This window comes from Carcharodon carcharias, chromosome 5, assembly GCF_017639515.1.
Source record: "Carcharodon carcharias isolate sCarCar2 chromosome 5, sCarCar2.pri, whole genome shotgun sequence".
Classification (NCBI taxonomy): domain Eukaryota; kingdom Metazoa; phylum Chordata; class Chondrichthyes; order Lamniformes; family Lamnidae; genus Carcharodon; species Carcharodon carcharias.
In genome coordinates, this window is record NC_054471.1 from 145,926,909 (window position 1) to 145,948,675 (window position 21,767).

At 43.1% G+C, this 21,767-nt stretch overlaps 1 protein-coding gene across 4 annotated transcripts in view; it reads left to right on the plus strand.

The window, feature by feature from the left end:
- LOC121278097 (4-galactosyl-N-acetylglucosaminide 3-alpha-L-fucosyltransferase 9-like) overlaps positions 1-21,767 on the plus strand; it is a 60,918-nt gene that overhangs the window by 26,925 nt on the left and 12,226 nt on the right. For 2 of the 4 annotated variants that reach the window (XM_041188163.1, XM_041188161.1), the window contains exon 2: positions 6,028-6,105. The exons of the other annotated variants lie outside the window; for them this stretch is intronic. In XM_041188163.1, coding sequence (XP_041044097.1) covers positions 6,033-6,105 — 73 coding nt within the window. In that variant the 5' untranslated portion in view covers positions 6,028-6,032. The remainder of the gene's footprint in view (positions 1-6,027; positions 6,106-21,767) is intronic. 4 annotated transcript variants of the gene reach the window in all.

Here is a 21,767-nt window from a genome sequence, read left to right on the forward strand (position 1 = left end):
GCAGGAGACCATATCTGCCCAAGGTGTTCAGGGAGCAATTCTTAATCTTCTTAATCTCAGCAAGGAACAGTGTATACAATGTCTCCATTTTACCAAGGAAATGCTAAGTGAAGTCTCCCACCTCTTGCAGGCAGGCCTGCAGCCTCAGAGAAGGGCGAGGACTGCATTGCCAATGGCTGTGACCATGGCTGTGGCTATGATTTTTTTACATTGCTTTCCTGCAGTTGGAATAGGAGATATTTCCAACATCTCTTACTTCACCATCCATGAGGGAAGTCACTGAAGCTCTGTATATGCAAAGAAAGGTGAATACATCTCATTCTCTCTTGTCAGAGAGAAGCAGGCAGAGCAAGCACATGTCTTCACCACGACTGTTGGCTGTCCCATCATGCAGAGTGCCACTGACTGCACCTATATCACTTTATGGGCATGGCATTAAATTTAAATATGCTGTGCTACAGGAAAGAGATTCCACTCCCTCACTGCCCAGCTGGTGTGTGACCATAGTCAGTGCATCATACAGGCTAATGCCTGACATCCTGGGAGCATTCATTATGCCTTCATTCTGTGGCAGTCTGCTATACCATCAGCATTTGAGCCATCGCGAGAGATCAGAGGGTGACCTACTGAGTGATAAAATCTATCCACTGACCACCTGGCTCATGACTGAGGTGCGCAACCCATGCACATGTGGCCAGCATGCATACAGCGAAAGCCATGCTAGCATACAAAATCATATCAAAAATCATTGGGGTGCTTAAGCACTGCTGGACCACTCTGGAAGAGCTCTACAGTACTCGCCAGAGCACCTATCATGATTCAACATGGTCTGCTGCATCTGGAAGTTTGCCATCATGAGGGAACAGCCCTTGCCATTAGGAATACAGTGAGCAGATGAGGAGAAGGTGAGGGAGTCGGAAGAAGAGGAGGAGGAGAAAGGGACGACACAAGCAACACATCCCCTTTCTAGTCAGGCTGTTCATGATCATCTCATCTGGCTGTGATATCAGTGAATGTAACTACAATTACCCATTCACTAACTATCCCACACCTGTACGTGGTTCATCCGAGACTCCAGACATCGATATTAAGAACACTACTTTTTTTGATCGATATTAATAACCCAGACTTTGGTGTATAGGTCACAATTTCAAACTTTGTAGATTGCACAAAGCTTGGAAGTGTTGTTAACAGTGAGGAGAATATTGATAGACTTCAAGAGGTCATGCACAAGGTGGCGGAATGGGCAGACACAAGGCAGATAAAATTTAGTGCAGTGAAGTATGAACGTAAGTCATAAGAAATAAGGGCAGAAGTACACCATATGGCCCCTCAAGCCTGATCCGCTACCACTCAGTATGATCATGGCTGATCATCTGCCTCAATTTCACTTTCCTGCCTACTCCCCATATCTTTTGATTCCCTGAGAGACCAAAAATCTGTCCATCTCAGCCTTCAACATATTCAACGATGGACATTCCCAACTGTTCAGGGTAGAGAATTCCAAAGTTTCACACTCCTTTAAGTGAAGGGATTTCTCTTTATCTCAGCCCTAAATAATTGATCCCTTATCCTGAGACTGTGCCCTAGTGTTCTGGACTCCCCAGCCAGGGAAATAACTGCTCAGTGTCTATCTTGTCAAGTCCCTTCAAAATGTGATCACCTTTCATCCTTCTATACTCCAGAGAGTATATGCCCAATTTACTCAGCCTCTCATCATAGGAAAACCCTTTCATTCCAGAAAAAAAATACTGAACTTTCATGTACTGCCTCCAGCACAAGTATACCCTTCCTTAGATATGGAGACCAAAGCTGCAGTCAGTACTCCAGGTGTGGTCGTCCCAAAGCCCTGTAGAAGTGCAGTAAGATTTCTTATTCTTGTACTCCAATCCCCTTGCAATAAAGGCCAACACGTCATTTACCGTCCTAATTACTTGCTGTACCAGCATGCTAACTTTCTGTGTCCCTTGTGTTATGATCCCCAGCTGAGGTTACCACTGGACAAGCCTGATCCCAGGGTGGAACCCAGCTTGATAGATCCTAACTTATATTTGTTTGTTTAGATATGTGAAGAGGGGCTACTGGACAGAGTCACTGGAGTCAGCTAATGAACTTGTAACAAAAGAATAAAACACTTATTCAACAAGAAAAGATTAACTATATTACAATACTCCTTCACCCACAACTATACCTTTACAGATATATACAGATTTATAAAGATAACACAAGTTATAAAAGCTATCTTATACTTTGATGTTCACAGTAGGTACACAGTCCGTGTAAACCAATTGGCCCCCTGTGGTCAGATATACCACACTCTGAAACCGAGTGACAGATGCCACCCCAGAAAGATGCTATGGATCTCTCATCAACTCCCCCAAGACACTTGTCACACCCTGAGCCAACCAGTCTCACTGCACTCCGTCTTTAACACGAGGGTTTCCAATCTCCATTTTCCAAGAACTTGCCTTGGAATCTTCTCCCAACCAACACTTCCTCTCAGATGCCTTTCACAAGGATCTCCAGGGCTTCGAACTCTCCTCACACTTGTGTTAGGAAATAAAGATAGTTTAAGTAAGTTATATTTGAATTTGTGGGTGTTAGGAACAGGTTTTGGCATTAATGTTTAAGTTTGATTTGTATTTCTGCATCTGTATGTTAAGGAAAGGTCAAGTAGAGTTTTGGTTTCACTTTAAAAGTTGCCTGTATTTCTACTGAGAGTTTACGACTGTAAGAGAAGTTAAGCAAATGCAAGACTAGAAAAACTGGGTTGTTGCCTAGCAACAGGGGTATAGAGAGGTAGGCCCTCCCACAGACACACACACACACAAAACTAGAAACAGCAGTTTTAAGTTCAGTTTTGAAGACAGTTGCCAGGCAGAAGCAGCCTAGAAGGCTCAGATAGCCTGTTCCAAGCTAAAGGTCGCTGAAAGTAGCTGCCAGGGAGAGACTGAAGCAAAGGGAATGGATAGCCAGTCCTAAGCTAAAGAGGAAAATCCCCAAGAATCCAAGGGAACAGTAAAAAGTCCCAAGCAGACCTTCTAGTCAAAGGAAGGACAGGCTGTCATGACACAGCAGTTGGTAAAGGCTGAGTTGTTTAAATCCCAGAGGGAAACTTGAACAACAGTCATAATCTATATTTTCAATTGGTATGTTTGAGTTGCAGCTCTGAATTCAGGAATAAAACCACCAAGACTCCAGAGGTTTTTATATGAAACTAAATTAAACATTTATTAATTTAACAACAAATTTAAATACATACACATGTCTACAAATTACTACCATAATAATGTTTAAACAAATCCCCAAATTAATCACTCCCAGATAAATCTTTACCAAGGCAATGATAACCCATAGACTTTAAACAGACATCAGGCAAAGCACAGTTGACTTTACAAATTCAAAATTAGGTCCCTTGCAATTTGGTTCCTTTGCAAACACAGTTGTAGGCTTACAGGCTGCTTAGATCTTACATGCCTCTGTCCTGCACATACAAAACTTATTTCTGTTTATACCTAGTCCTCCCTTTGAATGTAAATTCTCATTGTATCACCAGGTCTTTGAACTCCACTTCTTCTAACAATAAAACCCCTTTCATAACGCCACTTTTATTAGTAATATAAACACATTGCTTAGTGTCTCCTAGCTAGGTGCAAGATCTTACTCCCTTCTTTTGAATGGTTTATTGAACAAATGCAAATGTATGCTTTACCTTTGAGTCTTACATTTATCTAATTAACATCTCAAACTACTATACATCAAAGCACCCAGACTAGCTAGTTTTAATCCAATTAAGCTACACACACACACAAAAACCTTACTACAAGTCCAAGTTAAAAATAATTTCCAATAGCTTTGTACATATTAATATCTCTTCATGACACAGGAACCTGGAAAATGTCCTAAGTCAAGGATGAGGGGCCGAGAAAGGCTCCATGCTTCAAGGTTAAAGCTCCAAGCTGCAAGAAGCAGAGTCAAAGCAATATAAAGGCTTGTGAGAAGTCAAGAGGTCCAAAGGGACAACTGAAGGTCTGTAACTTCTGGCTATGGGAATGTGAAGCAGTAGTGTACAGTTGACAGCTGAGTTAGTGAGAGAGAGTGTTTGGAGGGAAGTTTGAATGCATGTAGTGACCCAGGGGAGAGGAACATCAGAAGAAGAGTTTGAAACCCTGGTGGTGAGCCATTACCAAAGGTGTTTGAGGAAAAGTGTCAGTTTGAGAGAAGATTCCAAAGCAAGTTCTTGGTGAATGGAGATTAGAAACCCACGTGTGAAAGATGGAGTTCAGTGAGACTAGTTGGCTCACAGTGTGACAAGCACCTGGGACAGGGCAGGAGGTGGGTGGTGGAAACCGAGAAGCGATCCATTGCATCCGATTGGGGCAGTATCTGTCTCTCGGTTTCAGAGTGTGTTATGTCTGACCACAGGTCACCTATTGGTTTACATGGACTGTGTACTTACTGTGAACATTAGAGTATACAATAACTTTTGTAACTTGTGTTATTCCTACAAATCTGTATATATCTGTAAAGGTATAGCTGTGGGTGAAGGAGTATTGTTATGTAGTTTATCTTTTTTGTTGCATAAATGATTTATTCTTTTGTTACAAGTTTGTTAGCTGACTCCAGTGACTCTGTTCAGTAGCCCTTCTCCAGGTATCTAAACAAATAAAAGTTAGGATGTATCAAGCTGGGTTCCACAATCAGATCAGGCTTGTCCAGTGGTAACCTCAGCTGGGGATCATAACGCGTTTATGGAGTACACCTGAGTCCCTCTAAGCATCAACATTTAAAAGTTCCATGCCTTTCAAAAAATATCCTGCTTTTCTATTCTTACAAATAAAGTGAAGAACCTCACACTTCCCCATATTATACTCCATCTGCCACCTTGTTACACATTCACTTAACCTGTCTTTATCTTTTTTCAGCTTTTTTGTGTCCACCTCTCAGGTTGCATTCCCACTTTCTATTGTCAGAAAACTTATTCTCTATCACATTGTCACGGTCATTAATATAGATTGAAAATAGCTGAGGTCCCAGCACTAACTCCCCAAAGCTTGTCCGCCATCTACAAGGCACAAGTCAGGAGTGTGATGGAATACTTTCCATTTGCCTGGATGAGTGCAACTGCAGCAACACTCGAGAAATTCAACACCATCCAAGACAAAGCAACCCACTTGATTTGAATCCGATCTGCAAACATTCAATCCCTCCACCATCGTCACAATGGCAGCAGTATGTACCATCCACAAGATGCACTGCAGGAACTCATCAAGCCTCCTTAAACAGCACCTTCCAAACCCACGACCACGACCATCTAGAAGGACAAGGACAGCAGACACATGGGAAACCATCACCTGGAAGTTCTCCTCCAAGCCACTCACCATCCTGACTTGGAAACATGTTGCTGTTCTTTCACCATTGCTGGGTCAAAATCCTGGAACTTCCTCACTAACAGCACTGTGGGTGTATCAACACCACATGGACTGCAGCAGTTCAAGAAGGCAGATCACCACCACCTTCTCAAGGGCAATTAGGGATGGGCAATAAATGCTGGCCTAGCTAGCAATGCCCACATCACATGAATGAATAAAAAACTCCATGAGTCACAGCTTGCCAACTTGAAAATGCCCCTTTTATCCCTACTTTCTGCTTCTTGTCTATTAACCAAGATGATGGAGGGACTAGACTGTGTTTGTGGAGATCATTCGTTGAAACTGTTAGGGAGAACATGGAGTCAATCTTAAAAGTTATGTAGGTGTAGAACCAGGTTAAATATTCAGAGGTTCTAGTCCTAGAGAAAAGTGGATGTCTAGAACAAGCTGCCACCTCATGTGGTTAGCACTGAATTCACTCAACTCATTCAAGCAAGAGTTGGACCTTTTGGCAGAGGACACTTCACATAACACTGATCAGGGCCAATGTTGTCTCCTGGACAAAATTCAATAGCCTAAGGAGATTGGAGATGAATTTTCTTAATTTGTTCCATAAATTGTCCTGAATTTTTATCTTTTGTTTTGTCTCTATTAGATCACATGGTTCTGCGTGGGGAGTGTCTGTATTACGATGTACATCTGTTGAATGTTTGTCTCATCTTCTTACTAGCAGGTATAATTGTTGGTATTATCAGTGACGCTTACATTCCAGGAAAACAAGTTTTAAAATACATCTGCAGGTATCTGTGGGAGAAAGGGAGGAGCTAGGCACAGCTCAAGTTGCTTCAAGCACAAATAATTTCAAACAAAACTCATTGTTTTTAACTTTAAAAGGATGACTGAAATGACTAAACACAATCGATTTGCATCTTAAATATCTACATACAGTATTCTGTATCTCTGTAACTATAATGTGGAAACAACACACTACATGAAGAATTGCAGCAAAAGAGGTAAATGTGGAAATCCATGGTAAACAAGTTCAAGTTTGTTGCATTCCTGAAAAAAATGATAATCTATATTCATATGTTTTGCCTACAACAAAAATTCCAAAACCCATTAAGATATGACAAGGGAAGAGAAAATCTTTGCTCAGGGAGGAAGATGAGTAAAAACATCAGGTAAGGTGACTATCAGCCAGTGTGTATCAATTTAGTTACCAGTTATTATATTCCATCATGCATTTATGTGAAGATTATCACAGGCTGAATACATGGTCAAATAACAACTTTTTTGAATTTACAGCTCAGCTTCTCCTTGTAAATGATACTGAGGAGTGGGATGTTGTGAGGGGGACATTGATGGTTAGGACTTTGATTCATAATCAAGGAATTGCGGACCAATCCATGGTCAGCTCAGCGGGTAGCCAATACCATGAAAAAAAATGCCTGCAACATGCATTTTAATTCTGTGGCGGCATGTGTATAAATTAAATTGCAAAGTACATCTTGTACCAGATCATCCAGCAATTATAGTTGCGAGATCAGTAGCTCATAATTCAATGCCAATGTCCCCTGTGTTACCCTTAACAAAGGGTAGCATTCTGCGGAGGTGATAGGTTGTTCTCATCCTGACAGGACCACTGACAAAGCTTTAGTAGGCTGGCTGACATATGGAAAATATCAGCACATCTTTGGAAAGCAGTTGGGAAAGAGTGGGAATGACATTGGTGGCTGTGAAATAGTGGATAAAACTGTTCCTGTGTAGGGTTTTACAAGAATACAAAAGTTCCACTAAAGGCTACATCTATGTTGACACATTCTTTTTCTTATTCATTCATGGGATGTGGCTTCGCTGGCTGGGTCAGCGTTTATTGCTTATCCCAAGCAGCCCTTGAGAAGGTGATGGTGAGTTGCACTGCTGCAGTCCATGTGGTGTAAGTCCACCCACATTGCTGTTATGAAGTAGGTTCCAGGATTTGACCCAGCGACAATGAAAGAACGGCGATATATTTCCAAGTCAGGATGGTGAGTGATTTGAAGAGGAAATTCCAGACGGTGGTGTTCCCATCTATTTGCCGCACTTGCCCTTCTAGATGGTAGTGGTGGTTGTGGGCTTGGAGGGTGCCAAGAAGCCTTGGTGAATTCCTACAGTGCATCTTGTAGATGGTACACACTGCTGCTACTGTGCTTGGTGGTAGAGAGATTGAATGTTTATGGATATAGTGCCAATCAAGCGGGCTGTTTTGTCCTGGATGGTGTCAAGTTTCTTGAGTGTTGTATGAGCTGCAATCATCCAGACAAGTGGGGAGTATCCCGTCACACTCCTGACTTATGCCTTGTAGATGGTGGACAGGCTTTGGGGAGTCAGGAGGTGATTTACTTGTCACATGATTCCTAGCCTCTGACCTGCTCTTGGAGCCACAGTGTTTATATGGCTAGTCCAATTCAATAGCTAGTCAATGGTAACCCCCAGGATGCTGATAGTGGGGGGATTCAGTGATGGTAATGCCACTGAACATCAAGGGGCGATGGTTAGGTTCTCTCTTGTTGGAGATTGTTATTGCCTGACACTTGTGTAGTGGGAAAGTTACTTGCCACTTGTCAGCCCAAGCCTGGATATTGTCCATGGATAGCCTCAGTACCTGAAGAGTCTCGAATGGTGCTGAACATTGTGAAAATCATCAGTGAACATCCCCACTTCTAACCTTATGATGGAACGAAGTTCATTGATGAAGCAGCTGAAGATGGCTGGGCCTAGGACACCACCTGAGAAGCGCCTGCAGTGATGTCCTGAAGCTGAGGTGACTGACCTCCAAAAACCACAAACAACTTCCTTTGTGCTAGGTATGACTCCAACTAGTGGAGAGTTTTCCCCGATTCCCATTGACTCCAATTTTGCTTGGGCTCCTTGTTATCACACTTGGTCAAATACGATCTTGATGTCAAGGACAGTCACTCTCACCTCACTGTGGGCATTCAGCTCTTTTGTCCATGTGTTATGACGGAGTAGTTGGTAAAGCTGAGTAATTTTTTCTAAAATCCCTGAGGGAAAACTTTAAACAATCGTCATAACCTATAATTTTAAGTGTTATGTTTGAGATGCAACTCTAAATTCAGGAATCATATCACCAGTTCTTGAGAGGCTTTATATTAAGCTAAATGAAACATTTTATTAATTTACACAAGTTAAATATATACACATGGCTACAAATTACTACAATCACAACTTTTAACAAATTCCCAAACTAATCTCCATTGAGGCAACAGCAACCCATAGGCTTAACCAAACACCAGGCAAAGCATTTTCACCTTATGAATTCAAAATTAGGTTCTTTTCACTTTGGTTCCTGTGGAGATAGTTGGAGGCTTACAACTGCTTTTGATATCACATTGCCTCTAATCTACACACACAAAACGGTTGTCTTGTTATACCTAGCATAGCCCATTGAATATAAATTCTCATTGTATCATCAGCCTCTTCTAACAATAAAACCCCTTTCATAGTACCAATTTTATTAGCAATATAAACATATTGCTTGGTCTCTGCTTGCTAAGTGCCAGAATTCACCCCACTTCTTGAATGCTCTATTCAAAAAATGCAAATGCACTCTATCTCTCTTACATATCAAAACTAGTGCACATCAAAGTGTCCGTGCTAGCTGGCTTTAATCCAATTAAGGCATACCTACATACTAAACCTTTATTTTAAAAGAAAAATATTTTCCAATAATATATACATTAATAGCTTCATGACACCATGTTTGAACCAAGGCTGTAATAAGTTCAGGAGCTAAGTGGCCCTGGCGGAACCCAAATTGGGTGTCAGTGAGCATGTTATTGCTAAGCAAGTGCCACTTCATAGCACTGTTGATTACCCCTTCCATTAATTTACAGATGATCAAGAGTAGACTGATGGGGTGGTAATTGGCCAGGTTGGATTTGTCCTACTTTTGTGTACAAGACATACCTGGCAAATTTCCAGATAGCCGGGTACATGCCAGTGTTGTAGCTGTACTGGAACAGCTAGGCTAGGGGCGCGGCAAGTTCTGAAGCACAAGTCTTCAGTCTATTGCCGGAAGATTGTCAGGACCCATAGATTTGCAGCATCCAGTGCCTTCACACATGTCTTGACTTCATGTGGAGTGAATCAAATTGGCTGAAGACTGGCATCTATGATGCTGGGAACTTCCGGAGGAGGCCGAGATGGATCAGCACTTCTGGCTGAAGACGTTAGCAAATGCTTCAGCCTTATCTTTTGCACTGATGTACTGGGCTTCCCCATCATTGAGGATGGGGATGTTTGTGGAACCTCCTTCTCCAGTAAGTTGTTTAATTATCCACCACCATTCACAACTGGATGTGGCAGGACTGCAGAGCTTACCTGTCCCGTTGGTTGTGCGATCACTTGGCTCTGTCTATCACTTGCTGCATTAGCACACAAGTAGTCCTGCATTATAGCTTCACCAGATTGATACTTTATTTTTAGGGATGCCTGGTGCTGATCCTGGGATGCCCTCCTGCACTCTTCATTGAACCAGTGTTGATCCCCTGGCTTGATGGTAATGGTAGAGAGGGGCTATATTGGGCCATGAGCTTACAGTTTGTATTCGAGTACAATTCAGCTGCTGCTCATGGCCCATAGTGCCTCATTGATGCCCAGTCTTGAGTTGCTAGATCTGTTCGAAATCTATCCCATTTAGCACGGTGGTAGTGCTACACAACACAATGGAGGGTACATTCAATGTGAAGGCGGAACTTCATCTCCATGACAACTGTGCTGTGGTCACTCCTACTGACCCATGGACAGATGTATCTGCAGCAGGCAGATTGTTGAGGATGAGTTCAAGTATGTTTTTCCCTCTTGTTGCTTCCCTCACCACCTGCCACAGACCCGGTCTAGCAGCTATGTCCATTAGAACTCGGCCAGCTCAGTCAGTAATTGCGCTACCGAGCCATTCTTCATGATGGTCATTGAAGTTCCCCACCCAGAGTACGTTCTGCACCCTTGCCATCCTCATTGCTTCCTCCAAGTGGTGTTCAGCATGGAGGAGCACTGATGTGGTAATCAGCAGGAGATTTCCTTGCCCATGTTTGGCCTGATGCCATGAGACTTCATGTTGTCCGGAGTCAATGTTGAGGACTCCCAGGGCAATTCCCTCCTGACTGTATACCACTGTGTCTGCTGGTGGGGACAGGATGGTGATAGTGGTATCTGGGACATTATCTGTAAGGTATGATTCCATGAGGCTAACTATGTTAGGCTGTTGCTTGACTAGCCTGTAAGACAGCTCTCCCAAGGAGGACTTTGCAGTGTTGACAAGCTGAGTTTGCTGTTGTCGTTTACAATAAGGACTGTAGATTTCCTTACCTAAAGGACATTAGTGAAAGGACATTAGTGAGCCAGATGGTTTTTACAACAATCCACAATGGTTTCATGGTCATCGTTAGACTTTTAATTCCAGATTTTTATTGAATTCAAATTCCACCATCTGCCGTGGCAGGATTCAAACCCAGGTCCCCTGTGTCTCTGGATTACTAATTCAGCATCAATGCCACTACGTCATTGCCCCCCACAATAAAAATTAGACGGCCACATCCCAGAAGTTAAGTAATAAAAAATGTACCTGGAGGTGTCTGTGAGAGACAGACAGGGTGGAACTAACCATAACTTAAACTTCAAACGCAAGCAGTTTCAAACTGCGTTCACTGTTTTCAACATATTTAATGAGGTAGTCTGCGCAATTAACCAAAAGCAATTGACTTAAATCTTAAATATTTATGATAGGCTGTGGTTCTGCAACTGTAACTAGAAATTGTCACTGCTTGAAGGACTGAAACAAAATAAGTAACTTTAGAAACCTTGTGGTAATCGATTTCAAATGTACTGCATTCCTAAAAAGTAAAAGATAATTTTTATTAATACATCTTACATGTGGAAAAGGCCAAAACTTATTACATCAGTCAAGGATGGGGAAATCCCTTACTATGGTAGGTAATTAAGTAAAAACATCAGGTACAGACGATACCATAGAAACATCTGCTGGAGGCAATCAATTTAATTACCAAGGATCATGTTCTATCAAGTTTTTGCATTGGCCAAATTGAATTACTCCACAGAATGTTTTCACAGAAAGTAAGGTTCCAAGGATGCAATGTGAGCTGAGCTGAGATTAAAATTGGACAATTTAGCAGAGTTGTGGTTAGTAAGCTGGCTGATATTTGGAGAAGCAGTGATGGGGAGTGGGGTAAGAGATATTCATGGCAGTTTCCCACTCTGTGTTAACTCTTACTATGCCAGATCCATCATGGAATGCAAAAGTAATTCCAGATTTCTTTACTGCAAACCATCTTGCTAAACCCCTTTCTCCTGTCTCCTCCACCCTCATCGCCAATGACAAGAGTAAGGAACTCATGCATTTCTTTGTCATGGAGATTTCAGTCAGCTGCCTCTGTCACTTCCCTCACTTCTCCTAACCCAAAGGGACAAATATCTTCTAAGATTACCCCCCTCTGCTTTGGCCCTGAACTTGTTTCATCTCTAGTTTCTCTCCTATGACCTCTCATATCCTCTCTGAACTCACCTTGTCCATGAGACCCACATCCTGCTCCCTTAATCTATTTCCACTAAACTGCTGATCATCCAACTTGCCTTCCTTGCTCCCACATTATTATTAATGGTTCTCTCTCCTCAGGTCATGTCCTTCTAACCAGCTGTCATCAACCCCTCCTCAAAAAACAAACTTTGACCCCACCAGTAGTATAAGGGACTGGCATATATGTGTAAATAGTTCTAGTTGTTAATAAAGACTTACAGTTAACTACAGAGGCTTCTTTATGACATACCAATTTTTAGCCAACACCCCAGAACGTGGTGGCAGCAAGGGTTAAAAACCCAGAACCTCGCTAAAATGCAGAGACAAACCAAAATGCTGGAAGACTGAGAAAAATTCAACAAAGCATTCTGACTTGAAAAAAAGCTTCGAAAGAAGCAGAGCCACAGAAGAAAAATCGCCAGAAAAAGTTCCAGAGAAAGGCCTGGAAGCTGAAAGCAGAGATTAAAAAATTCCTTACTGCAGCAGAAGACTCCATTGAATCAACTTTGGAAGTCCAGCTTCAGAGTGCAGAGTTGACAGAAACTGCAAGGGTGAACTAAATCTTTTAAAATTCCAGGCTGCACCAAGTCCTGAGAACTTTTTAAAATAATTCATTGTCAGAAGTGACGTCTGAAAGAAACCTGTCACTTTCCAAGCCGGAGTCTGAACATGTGGCACCCGAGTTCTTGTAATTTTCCGAGTTCATATAATATTTCAGGAATATCGAGACTATCTAGCTCAGTAAAAAAAACAGCAGAAGCTCCAATTCAATCGATTCAACAGTTTAAAATGTTAAATCACAGAACAAAAGAAGTCTGCAGTAGCTGATCCAGGCAGCCATTGTTAAGAGCACCATTGCCATTGTGCAGTGTCTGCCAAAGCCGGCAAGCGCAGGAAATCTCCGATGCCATCTTGAAACTCAGAAAGCTCTTAAAGCTGAAATAAAACTGATATACACGTTTAAAAATCTTGAACATGGATCACAATTCAACACTTCCAAGTCAATTTGGTCTAATCCAAGGCCTACACTAATCACAAAATTGGGGACTTCGAAGGAAAAGATTCTTATGATACAACGTCGTCAGGCTTAAATAAAAAGTCAGAAGACCTGCAAGTAAAAGAAGATTTAAGCCTGGAAAAGGCAATCCAGATTGTTAGACAGTCAGTACTCCATGAGCAGCACAGGATAAACTTAAAGGTTGAATATAAAACATTGTGCAGAGGCCAACCCTCAGTCCTGATAGTTAAGCTTCAAAGACACAGGGCAGAATCATCTCAGATTTTCACTAAGTGCGGTAGCGGGCGCGTAAAACAGCTGCAATGACGGCTTCTCATGCCATATTGTCACAAACCCACCGCATTAATTATGCATTCTCAGGAAACACAGCGTTTCGATGGCACATGGGCTCCAATTCGCCTGCCATGCCAAGACCACTCTGCTAAATCACATCGGTCGCCACATTTAAAGCACAGTCACGCTCACACCTCTCAGTGCTTCCAGCCCCAGGACTGTTGCAGATAAGAAATGGCCCTGAAAGGCAAGAAGACTGCAGGACCCAGGTTTAATGATGCATCCCTCGAGCACATTTTCACGCTGTGGAAGCCGCTGTGCTGTCCTCTAGCCCCCGCTCTGGCCAAAGGAGGGTCAGCAATACTATAATAATAAAAGCAAAACAGCTTTCCAGAGGATGCTGGAAATCTGAAACAAAAACAAAAAATGCTGGAAAAACTCAGCAGGTCTGACAGCATCTGTGGAAAGAGAGACAGAGATAACGTTTCGAGTCCGTACGACTCATCTTCAGATTGGCAATATTACCAGTCCGGCTTGGTAGGCGACAGCACTGGTGATCAGTGCCAATGCTGCACAGAAGAGGTTGGCCATTCAATGCAGATACAGGATGAATCACAGAATCGTTACAGTGTAGAAGGAGGCCATTTGGCCCATCGTGTCTGCACTGGCTCTCTGAGCATTTTAACTTTGTGTCAATCTCCTGCCTTTTCCCCATAACCCTGCACATTGTTTCTATTTAGATAAACATCTAATGCCCTCTTGAATGCCTCAGTTGAACCTGCCTCCACCACACTTCCAGGCAGTGCACTCCAATCCCTAACTACTTGCTGTGTGAAAAAAAAAATCTCTCACCTCGCATTTGCTTCTTTTGCAAAACACCTTAAAACTGTGCCATCTAGTTCTCAATCCGGTTACAAGCGGGAACAGTTTCTCCCTATTTACTCTGTCGAGGCCCCTCATTATTTTGAAAACTTCTGTCAAGTCTCCTCTCAGCCTTCTCCTCTCCAAGGAAAACAGTCCCAACTTCTCCAATCTTTTCACATAACTGAAGCATCTCATCCTTGGAACAATTCTTGTAAACCTCTTCTGCACTCCCTCCAATGCGTTCACGTCCTTCCTACAGTGTGACGCCCAGAACTGTACGCAATACCCCAGCTGAGGTCTAACCAGTGTCTCATATAAGGTCATCATAATCTCCCTGCTCTTTTACTCTATGCCCCTATTGAGGAAGCCTTGAATACTGTCTGCTTTAGAAACAGCTCTCTCTACCTTTCCTGCCATCTTTAATGACTTATGTACAAATACACCTAGGCCTCTCTGCTCCTGCACACCCTTTAGAATAGTACTCTTTATTTTGTACTGTGGCTTGGAATTTAACAGCCCTGTCACGAGCGAGACCTGCCGTGGGCAAGGCAGCACCCCAGTCGGAAGTCTTGCAGCGGGACCAGAAGATCGCAGTGGCAGGCAGGTGCGGAAAATCCCATCTTGTACCAAAGTGTATCACCTCACACTTCACCACATTGAACTTCATCTGCTACCTATCTGCCCACTCCAACAATATGTCAATGTCCTTTTGAACTTCTACACTGTCCTCTTCACAGTTTACAATTCTCCCAAGTTTTGTGTCATCTGCAAACTTTGAAATTGTCCGCAGCACACCAAGATCTAGATCATTTATTTATATATATATATGTCAGGAAGATCAAGGGTCCCAATACCGACCCCTGGGGAATTCTACTTCACAGTGTCCAAAAGGTATTCCAGGGACGCGTCACTGAATCAGGGGCTGCAGCCTTTTTGACTTTTGGGGCCATGTCCTCTGTTCAGCAGCCCAGGGCTGAAAGCTCTGAGAGGTATGCACATGGCTGCACTTTAAATATGATGCCTGAGGAAGTGGTGAGGTGTCGGCATGATGAATCCGAGGCCGCCTGCTGGTGAAACGTGCATGATTAATGAGGTGGGATTGAGACAATACGGCGTGAAAAGCCGCCATCGCGGACAGCAAGTCTGGGAAGATTCTGCCCCAAGGGCGGTGCTGGGACTCACATCAAGAGCAAGCATTCACTCGCATAAAGATGTATTGTTCTCCACTGACATTCTGAACCACTATGATCCAACTCTGCCCACTACCATAGCAGCAGATGCTTCGTCCACAAGCCTTAGAGCGGTCTGTTTTCAGGAACAACAGGATGGAAGTTGTTGATCTGTGTACTACATGTCCAGAGGGCTGTAGGACACAGAGAGGAGGTACGTCATCATAGAAGAGGAGCCCTCACAGTCACGTGGACATGTGGGGAATTTTCTGACTGCATCATTAGCCTCAAGGTCGCAATCCAAATGGACCATGAGCTACTAGTCTCCTTATTGGACAAGGAGAAGTTAGCAAAGATGTCTCCCTGAATCTAGAGGTTTCGCCTGCACCTTATGAGGTTTGCCTACAAGACGGTATGTGTCTACAGTAAAAATCAGACAACAGCAGACACATTTTCAGGGGCCACAATGGGCCTCCTGACAAAACAGGATGTCAGCTTTGTTGAAGAACTGAAAGTCTACTCCCAATTAACAAGGAGACACCTAACCACAACCACAAGTAAACTCCAATAGATCCACCAGGAGCAAATGCGCAACGAGGAGAGTGCCCATCTCCGCAGATACTGCCAACAGAGACCGAACGGAGGTACCACGAAAACCTGGATCAAGCAACACAAGCACCTTATGATTATAGATGACTTCCTGGTCTACAATGACCGGCTGGTTATCCCATTCACCCTGTGGCCAGTGATCCTTCAAAAAATTGACCACGACCACGTGGGCATCATTAACTGCAGAGCACCACCCCAATTTTCAGTGTGGTGGCCAGGCATCTCCAAGGTGATCGAAGAGACCATTATGAATTGCCATGTTTGTGCTTTACACAGGCAGGACCAAAGAGAGCCCCTCATCCCCACATTTCCCAACCAGGGCATGGGAGAGGCTGGGCATCGATCTGTTTCTCTACAGCAACAAATCATTCCTTATTGTGATGGACTACTTCTCTAGATGGGTGAAGGGAAGCGACTATATACAACTACCACAGAGGCAGTAATCAAGGAACTAAAAGAGATGTTTGCAAGTCTGATGACGGCCCACAATTTCCAATGTATACTTTGCACACTTCACCACCACATCTGGCTTCTGCCACCTCACCAGTTACCCAAGATAATCACAGTCAAATTGAGACACTGAAAGAATGAGGTCTTTCCCATAGCACTGTTTACATATAGGTCCACCCCCTTACATTGTGGCTTGTTCCCATCCAAACATGTCCAGGGTAAAAATCAGACAGCAGCAGACACACTTTCAAAAGCCACAATGGGCCTCCTGACAAAACAGGATGTCAACCTTGTTGAAGAACTGAAAGCCTACTCCTAATTAACAAGGGGACACTTACTATCGACCACAAGTAAACGCTAATAGATCCACCAGGAGCAAATGTGCAATGAGGAGTGTGCCCAAATCCACAGATACTACCAACAAGGATGGCCTCAACGGAGATCAAACAGATGTGCCACGAAAACTTGGTTAGAGCAACAAAAGCACTTTCTGATTTATAGATGACCTCCTAATCTACGACAAATGACTGAAGGACAGGAAACTCAGCATACAGCTTCCAATCCTGCCAAAAAAAAAAATTAATGCCAAGGATTACATGGGCATTCAAACAAAAAAGCAGTCATACACACCGAATCAAGTTTCTGCCTACAACAGAAGGCCTCATACCAGACACTTGCCATAACTATGGAAGGGTGGCAAGATATAGATTAGAGACTTTGAGACAGAAGATACTGTCATTAAAAAAAAATGAGGACCAACCTTGGTCCTACCAGATTGGCACTACAGAGCACACGGTCAGGAAAAACAGAAGTCTCCATCCTATCTCTAACCGACTGCTCCCACTGCCCACTGAAGAGATATCAATGAAGAGACCGGGATGCCAGATCAACCTCCAACCAACAGGAAGAACCAGCAACGAAATGCCTATCTTTATTAACTAATAGAACTATTTACACATGTATTGTAAAAGATACAAGCTAGGTGCTGTCTCTATACATATGTCTATATGCGCCTTTGCTCAACAGGTCTAGGTCATATGCCTTCTTACATCACTCTGTGGGCGGTACTGTACTCAGTCCCACATTAACCCTATATGTGCTAGACCTTTATACTACATCTCCCCCCAAGTCTTTTTCCAAAGTATTTGGAGTTATTCTAGTTTACTTCATGCCTTAAATTATCACTCCCATACATTTACATTGTTATTACTACATTTCACTATTACTATGTCATCACTACCCCATCTCCTCCCTCCAAGTCCTTGAATTTAAAGATTCAAGTGGTCTGAAGGCCTTATAACGCCCCCATACTTTGTTCGCAGTCCTGTCAGAGGAGTGATTGGCGTTTCATTGCAGTTATTACAGTTAACGTATGGAAGGCTACAGAGAATTCTTTAAGACACCAGTCTGTAGCCAACACCCCAAAACACCATCATCCTTGCAAGCTGCCCATCTCCAACCTCTCTTTCTTCTCCAAAGTGTGTTGTCAACTCCCAAATACATGCCAATGTTTCCCAGAACTCCATGATTGAACCCGCCAATCAAGTTTCTGTCCCTGCCACAGTATCAAAACAGTTCTTAACAAAGTCAGAAATGACATCCTGTGTGATTATGACAAAGGCAAACTATTCCTCATTGTCCTTCTCAATACCACCTGCAGCCTTTGACACCATCCTTTTCCAGCTCTTCTCCACCATTGTTCATCTGGTTGGGACTGCACTTGCCTAGTTCCAATCTAACTAATAGTAGCCAGAGAATTGCTACCCATAACTTCTCTGCACAGTTACCTTTGGTGTTCCCCCATGGAATTATTCTTGCACCCCTCCTACTTCTCATCTGCATGCTACCACTTGGTAACATCATCCAAAAACACATCAGTTTTCACATGTACACTTTTTTAAAAATGTGTTTGTTTATGGGATGTGGGCATCACTGGCTGGGCCAGAATTTATTGCCCATGTTCAGTGAACATTTAAGAGCTAACCACCTCCACTGGCCTGGAGTCACATATAGGCTAGGTGACAGATTTCCTTCCTTCAGGAACAATAGTGAACCAGATGAGTTTTTATGGAAATGGATTTATGGTTATCATTAGACTTATAATTTCATTTTTTTTTATTGAATTCCCACCACCTGGAATTTGAACCTAGGTCCCCAAAGCATTACCCTGGGTCTCTAAATTAACATCTAATAACAATACCACAATGCCACCACTTCCCCTACCACTACTAACAACAGAAGGTACAGGGTGAATGTGAGCGAAGACAGGCAGACAGAGAAATTGGAGGAGAGGGAGCAGTGGAAATGTAGATGTATTTATGTTGAAGTTACCAAAGATGAGGTGTTACTGAGTTTAAAGTTTCAATGATGAAAATAGGAATGAGATATCTGTGAGGTCACGATGCTTGGGCAGCGTTAGACAAGAACTTTTTTGGTGGTCCTCAGTGAAACATCATTAATCTTTAAATCAGATTAATGGTTGTCCTTCAGCTTTCACCAGGCAGGCAATTTTAACCTAAGTCAACCAGCAACAAAATGACAGACATTTTTTACACTCTAACCATTGGAGAGTAATCAAGGACAGACTGTAAAATGTACAATGAACGAACCTGCATGATTCCTGTCCAGCAAGTTAGGTTCAAATTACCTCCCACATCCCTAAGCCAGTTGCATTCAGTGTCTTATCAGTCTTCACCCTCTTGTTAATGTTATTCGTTTGGTTCGGTAATTTTAACAAAATTATAATGTTTCATGTTACCTGTATTTGTTTATGGACTGCCACTGTCTGATTTCTTAATTATCTAGCTTTTTTTTTGCTAAATTTCACTTTTCTTTTAAGTGCTTTCCCCTCTTGTTTCTCTTCCCTCATATTTTCAATGTAAATGTCCCATCTGTAGTGGACATGGTAATATAATAATTATGTTAAAGGAAGACAGTAATATAAGGGAAAGTGGTGGCATAGTGGTGTTATTACTGCATTAGTATTCCAGGGGGCCAGAGTAATGCTCTGGGGACCTGGGTTCAAATCTCACTGTAGTGAAATTTGAATTCAATTAAAATCTGCAATTGTCACAAAAACCTATTTGCCATCCTCAACTGGTCTGGCTAAACACATGATTCCAGACCCACAACAATGTGGTTGACTCTTTAATGCCCCCTCTATAAATGCTGATTTTTTTTTTAAATGTTGTAATAGATCTGGACAAATAATCTAGAGCATGTGAGTTCAAATTTGAATGCATTTCGTTATGATCAATCCCAGCTGATGTTACTACTAGACAAGTCAGATAGATTACAACTTTTATTTTTTGTTTAGAAACATGGACGACAGCTGAACAGTGTCAGCTGATGAACTTTTAATAAAAGAATAACACATTTGTTAAACAAGAGCAGATGAACTATATTAGAAAACACCTTCCCCCACAACTACACCTTTATAGAGATATACAGATTCGTTAGGATAACACAAATTATAATATCTACTTTATACTCTAATGTTCACAATAACTATACAGTTCACATTACCCAATAGGCGATCTGTAACCAAGTGACAAATGCCATCCTAAGCAGAGGCATCAACTCCCTCCAGACGCTTGTGACACGATAAGCCAACCGGTCTCATTGAACTCCATCTTTCTCCCAAGGATTTCCAATCTCAACACTCGAAGTACTCACCTTGGAATCTTCTCTCAAATGGTGCTTTCACTTGGATGTCTTCAGAAAGAATCCAGTTCCAAGGCTTTGAAGGCTCCTTTCAATGTTCTCCTCCCCTGGATCTCTACATACATTCAGGCTTCACCATCCACACACACTCTCAGGTATTTGGCTGTGCCAAGCAGGACACCACTGCTTCACAGGTCTGTAGTAAGGAGTCACCAATCTTTGGCTGTCTCCTCGCATCTTCAGATATCTCGCAAACCCACATTGCCTTGATTCTGCTCCCTGCAGTTTTCTCTCTTTAATTTGGAGCACTTTCCTCTGCTCCTTACTTTAACGTCACTGAACAGCGTCTGTTCCAGATTCCTGTCCTTGCTCTTTGCCTTAACTGTCTTCTTGGAACCTTTTACTGTACCGCTCCATAGTTTTGGGACTTCCTTCTTTGCTGTTTGGAACCTGCTTCTTGCAGATCCCTTTCCTACATATGAACAGCAGCAGGAGTAGGCTACTCGGCCCCTCGAACCTGCTCCGGCATTCAAAAATATCATGGCTGATTTGAACGTAACCTCAACCCCAGATTTGGGAGAGCTGTATCACAGAGTAGTCAAGCCACAGCCTGACATATTCATCTTCACAGAATCATAACTTACAAAATATGTCTCAGACATCACCATTACCATGGGTATGTCCTGTCCCACCAGCAGGGTGGTGTGTTGAAATGGCAAGCGACAGGGAGTCTGGGTCATGCTTGTGGACAGACCGAAGGTGTTCCGCAAAGCGATCACCCAGTCTGTATTTGGTTTTTCCAGTATACAGGAGAACAATTGGGAGCAGCGAATGCAGTAGACTAAATTGAAGGAAGTGCAAGTGAAGCGCTGCTTCTCTTGAAAGGAGTGTTTGGGCCCTTGGACGGCGAGGAGGGGGGAAGTAAAGGGGCAGGTGTTGCACCTTCTGTGGTTGCATGGGAAGGTGCCGTGGGAGGGGGTTGAGGTGTAGGGGTGATGGAGGAGTGCACCGTGGTGTCCCAGAGGGAACAATCCCTGCGGAAAGCTGCCAGGGGGAGTGAAGGGAAGATATGTTTGGTGGTGGCATCATGTTGGAGTTGGCGGAAATGGCGGAAGATGATCCTTTGAATGCGGTTGGTGGGGTGATAAGTGAGGACAAGGGGGACCCTATCATGGTTCAGGGAGGGAGAGGAAGGTGTGAGGGCAGATGCACGGGAGATGGGCCGGACATGGTTGAGGGCCCTGTCAACCACCGTGGGTGGAAAACCTCAGTTAAGGAAGAAGGAAGACATGTCAGAGGAACTATTTTGGAAAGTGGCATCATCAGAACAGATGCGATGGAGGCAAAGGAACTGGGAGACTGGGATGGAGTGCTTACAGGAAGCGGGGTGTGAGGAGCTGTAGTCGAGGTAGCTGTGGGAGTCGGTAGGCTTATAATGAATATTGGTGGACAATCTATCACCAGAAATTGAGACTGAGAGGTCAAAGAAGGGAAGGGAAGTGTCAGTAACGGACCACGTGAAAATGATGGAGGTGTGGAAATTGGAAGCAAAATTAATAAGTTTTTCCAGATCCAGATGAGAGCATGAAGCAGCACCAAAGCAGTCATCGATGTACCGGAGAAAGAGTTGTGGGAGGGGGCCTGAGTAAGACTGGAAGAAGGAATGTTCCACATACCCCATAAAGAGACAGGCATAACTGGGGCCCATGCAGGTACCCATAGCTACACCTTTTGTTTGGAGGAAATGAGAGTTT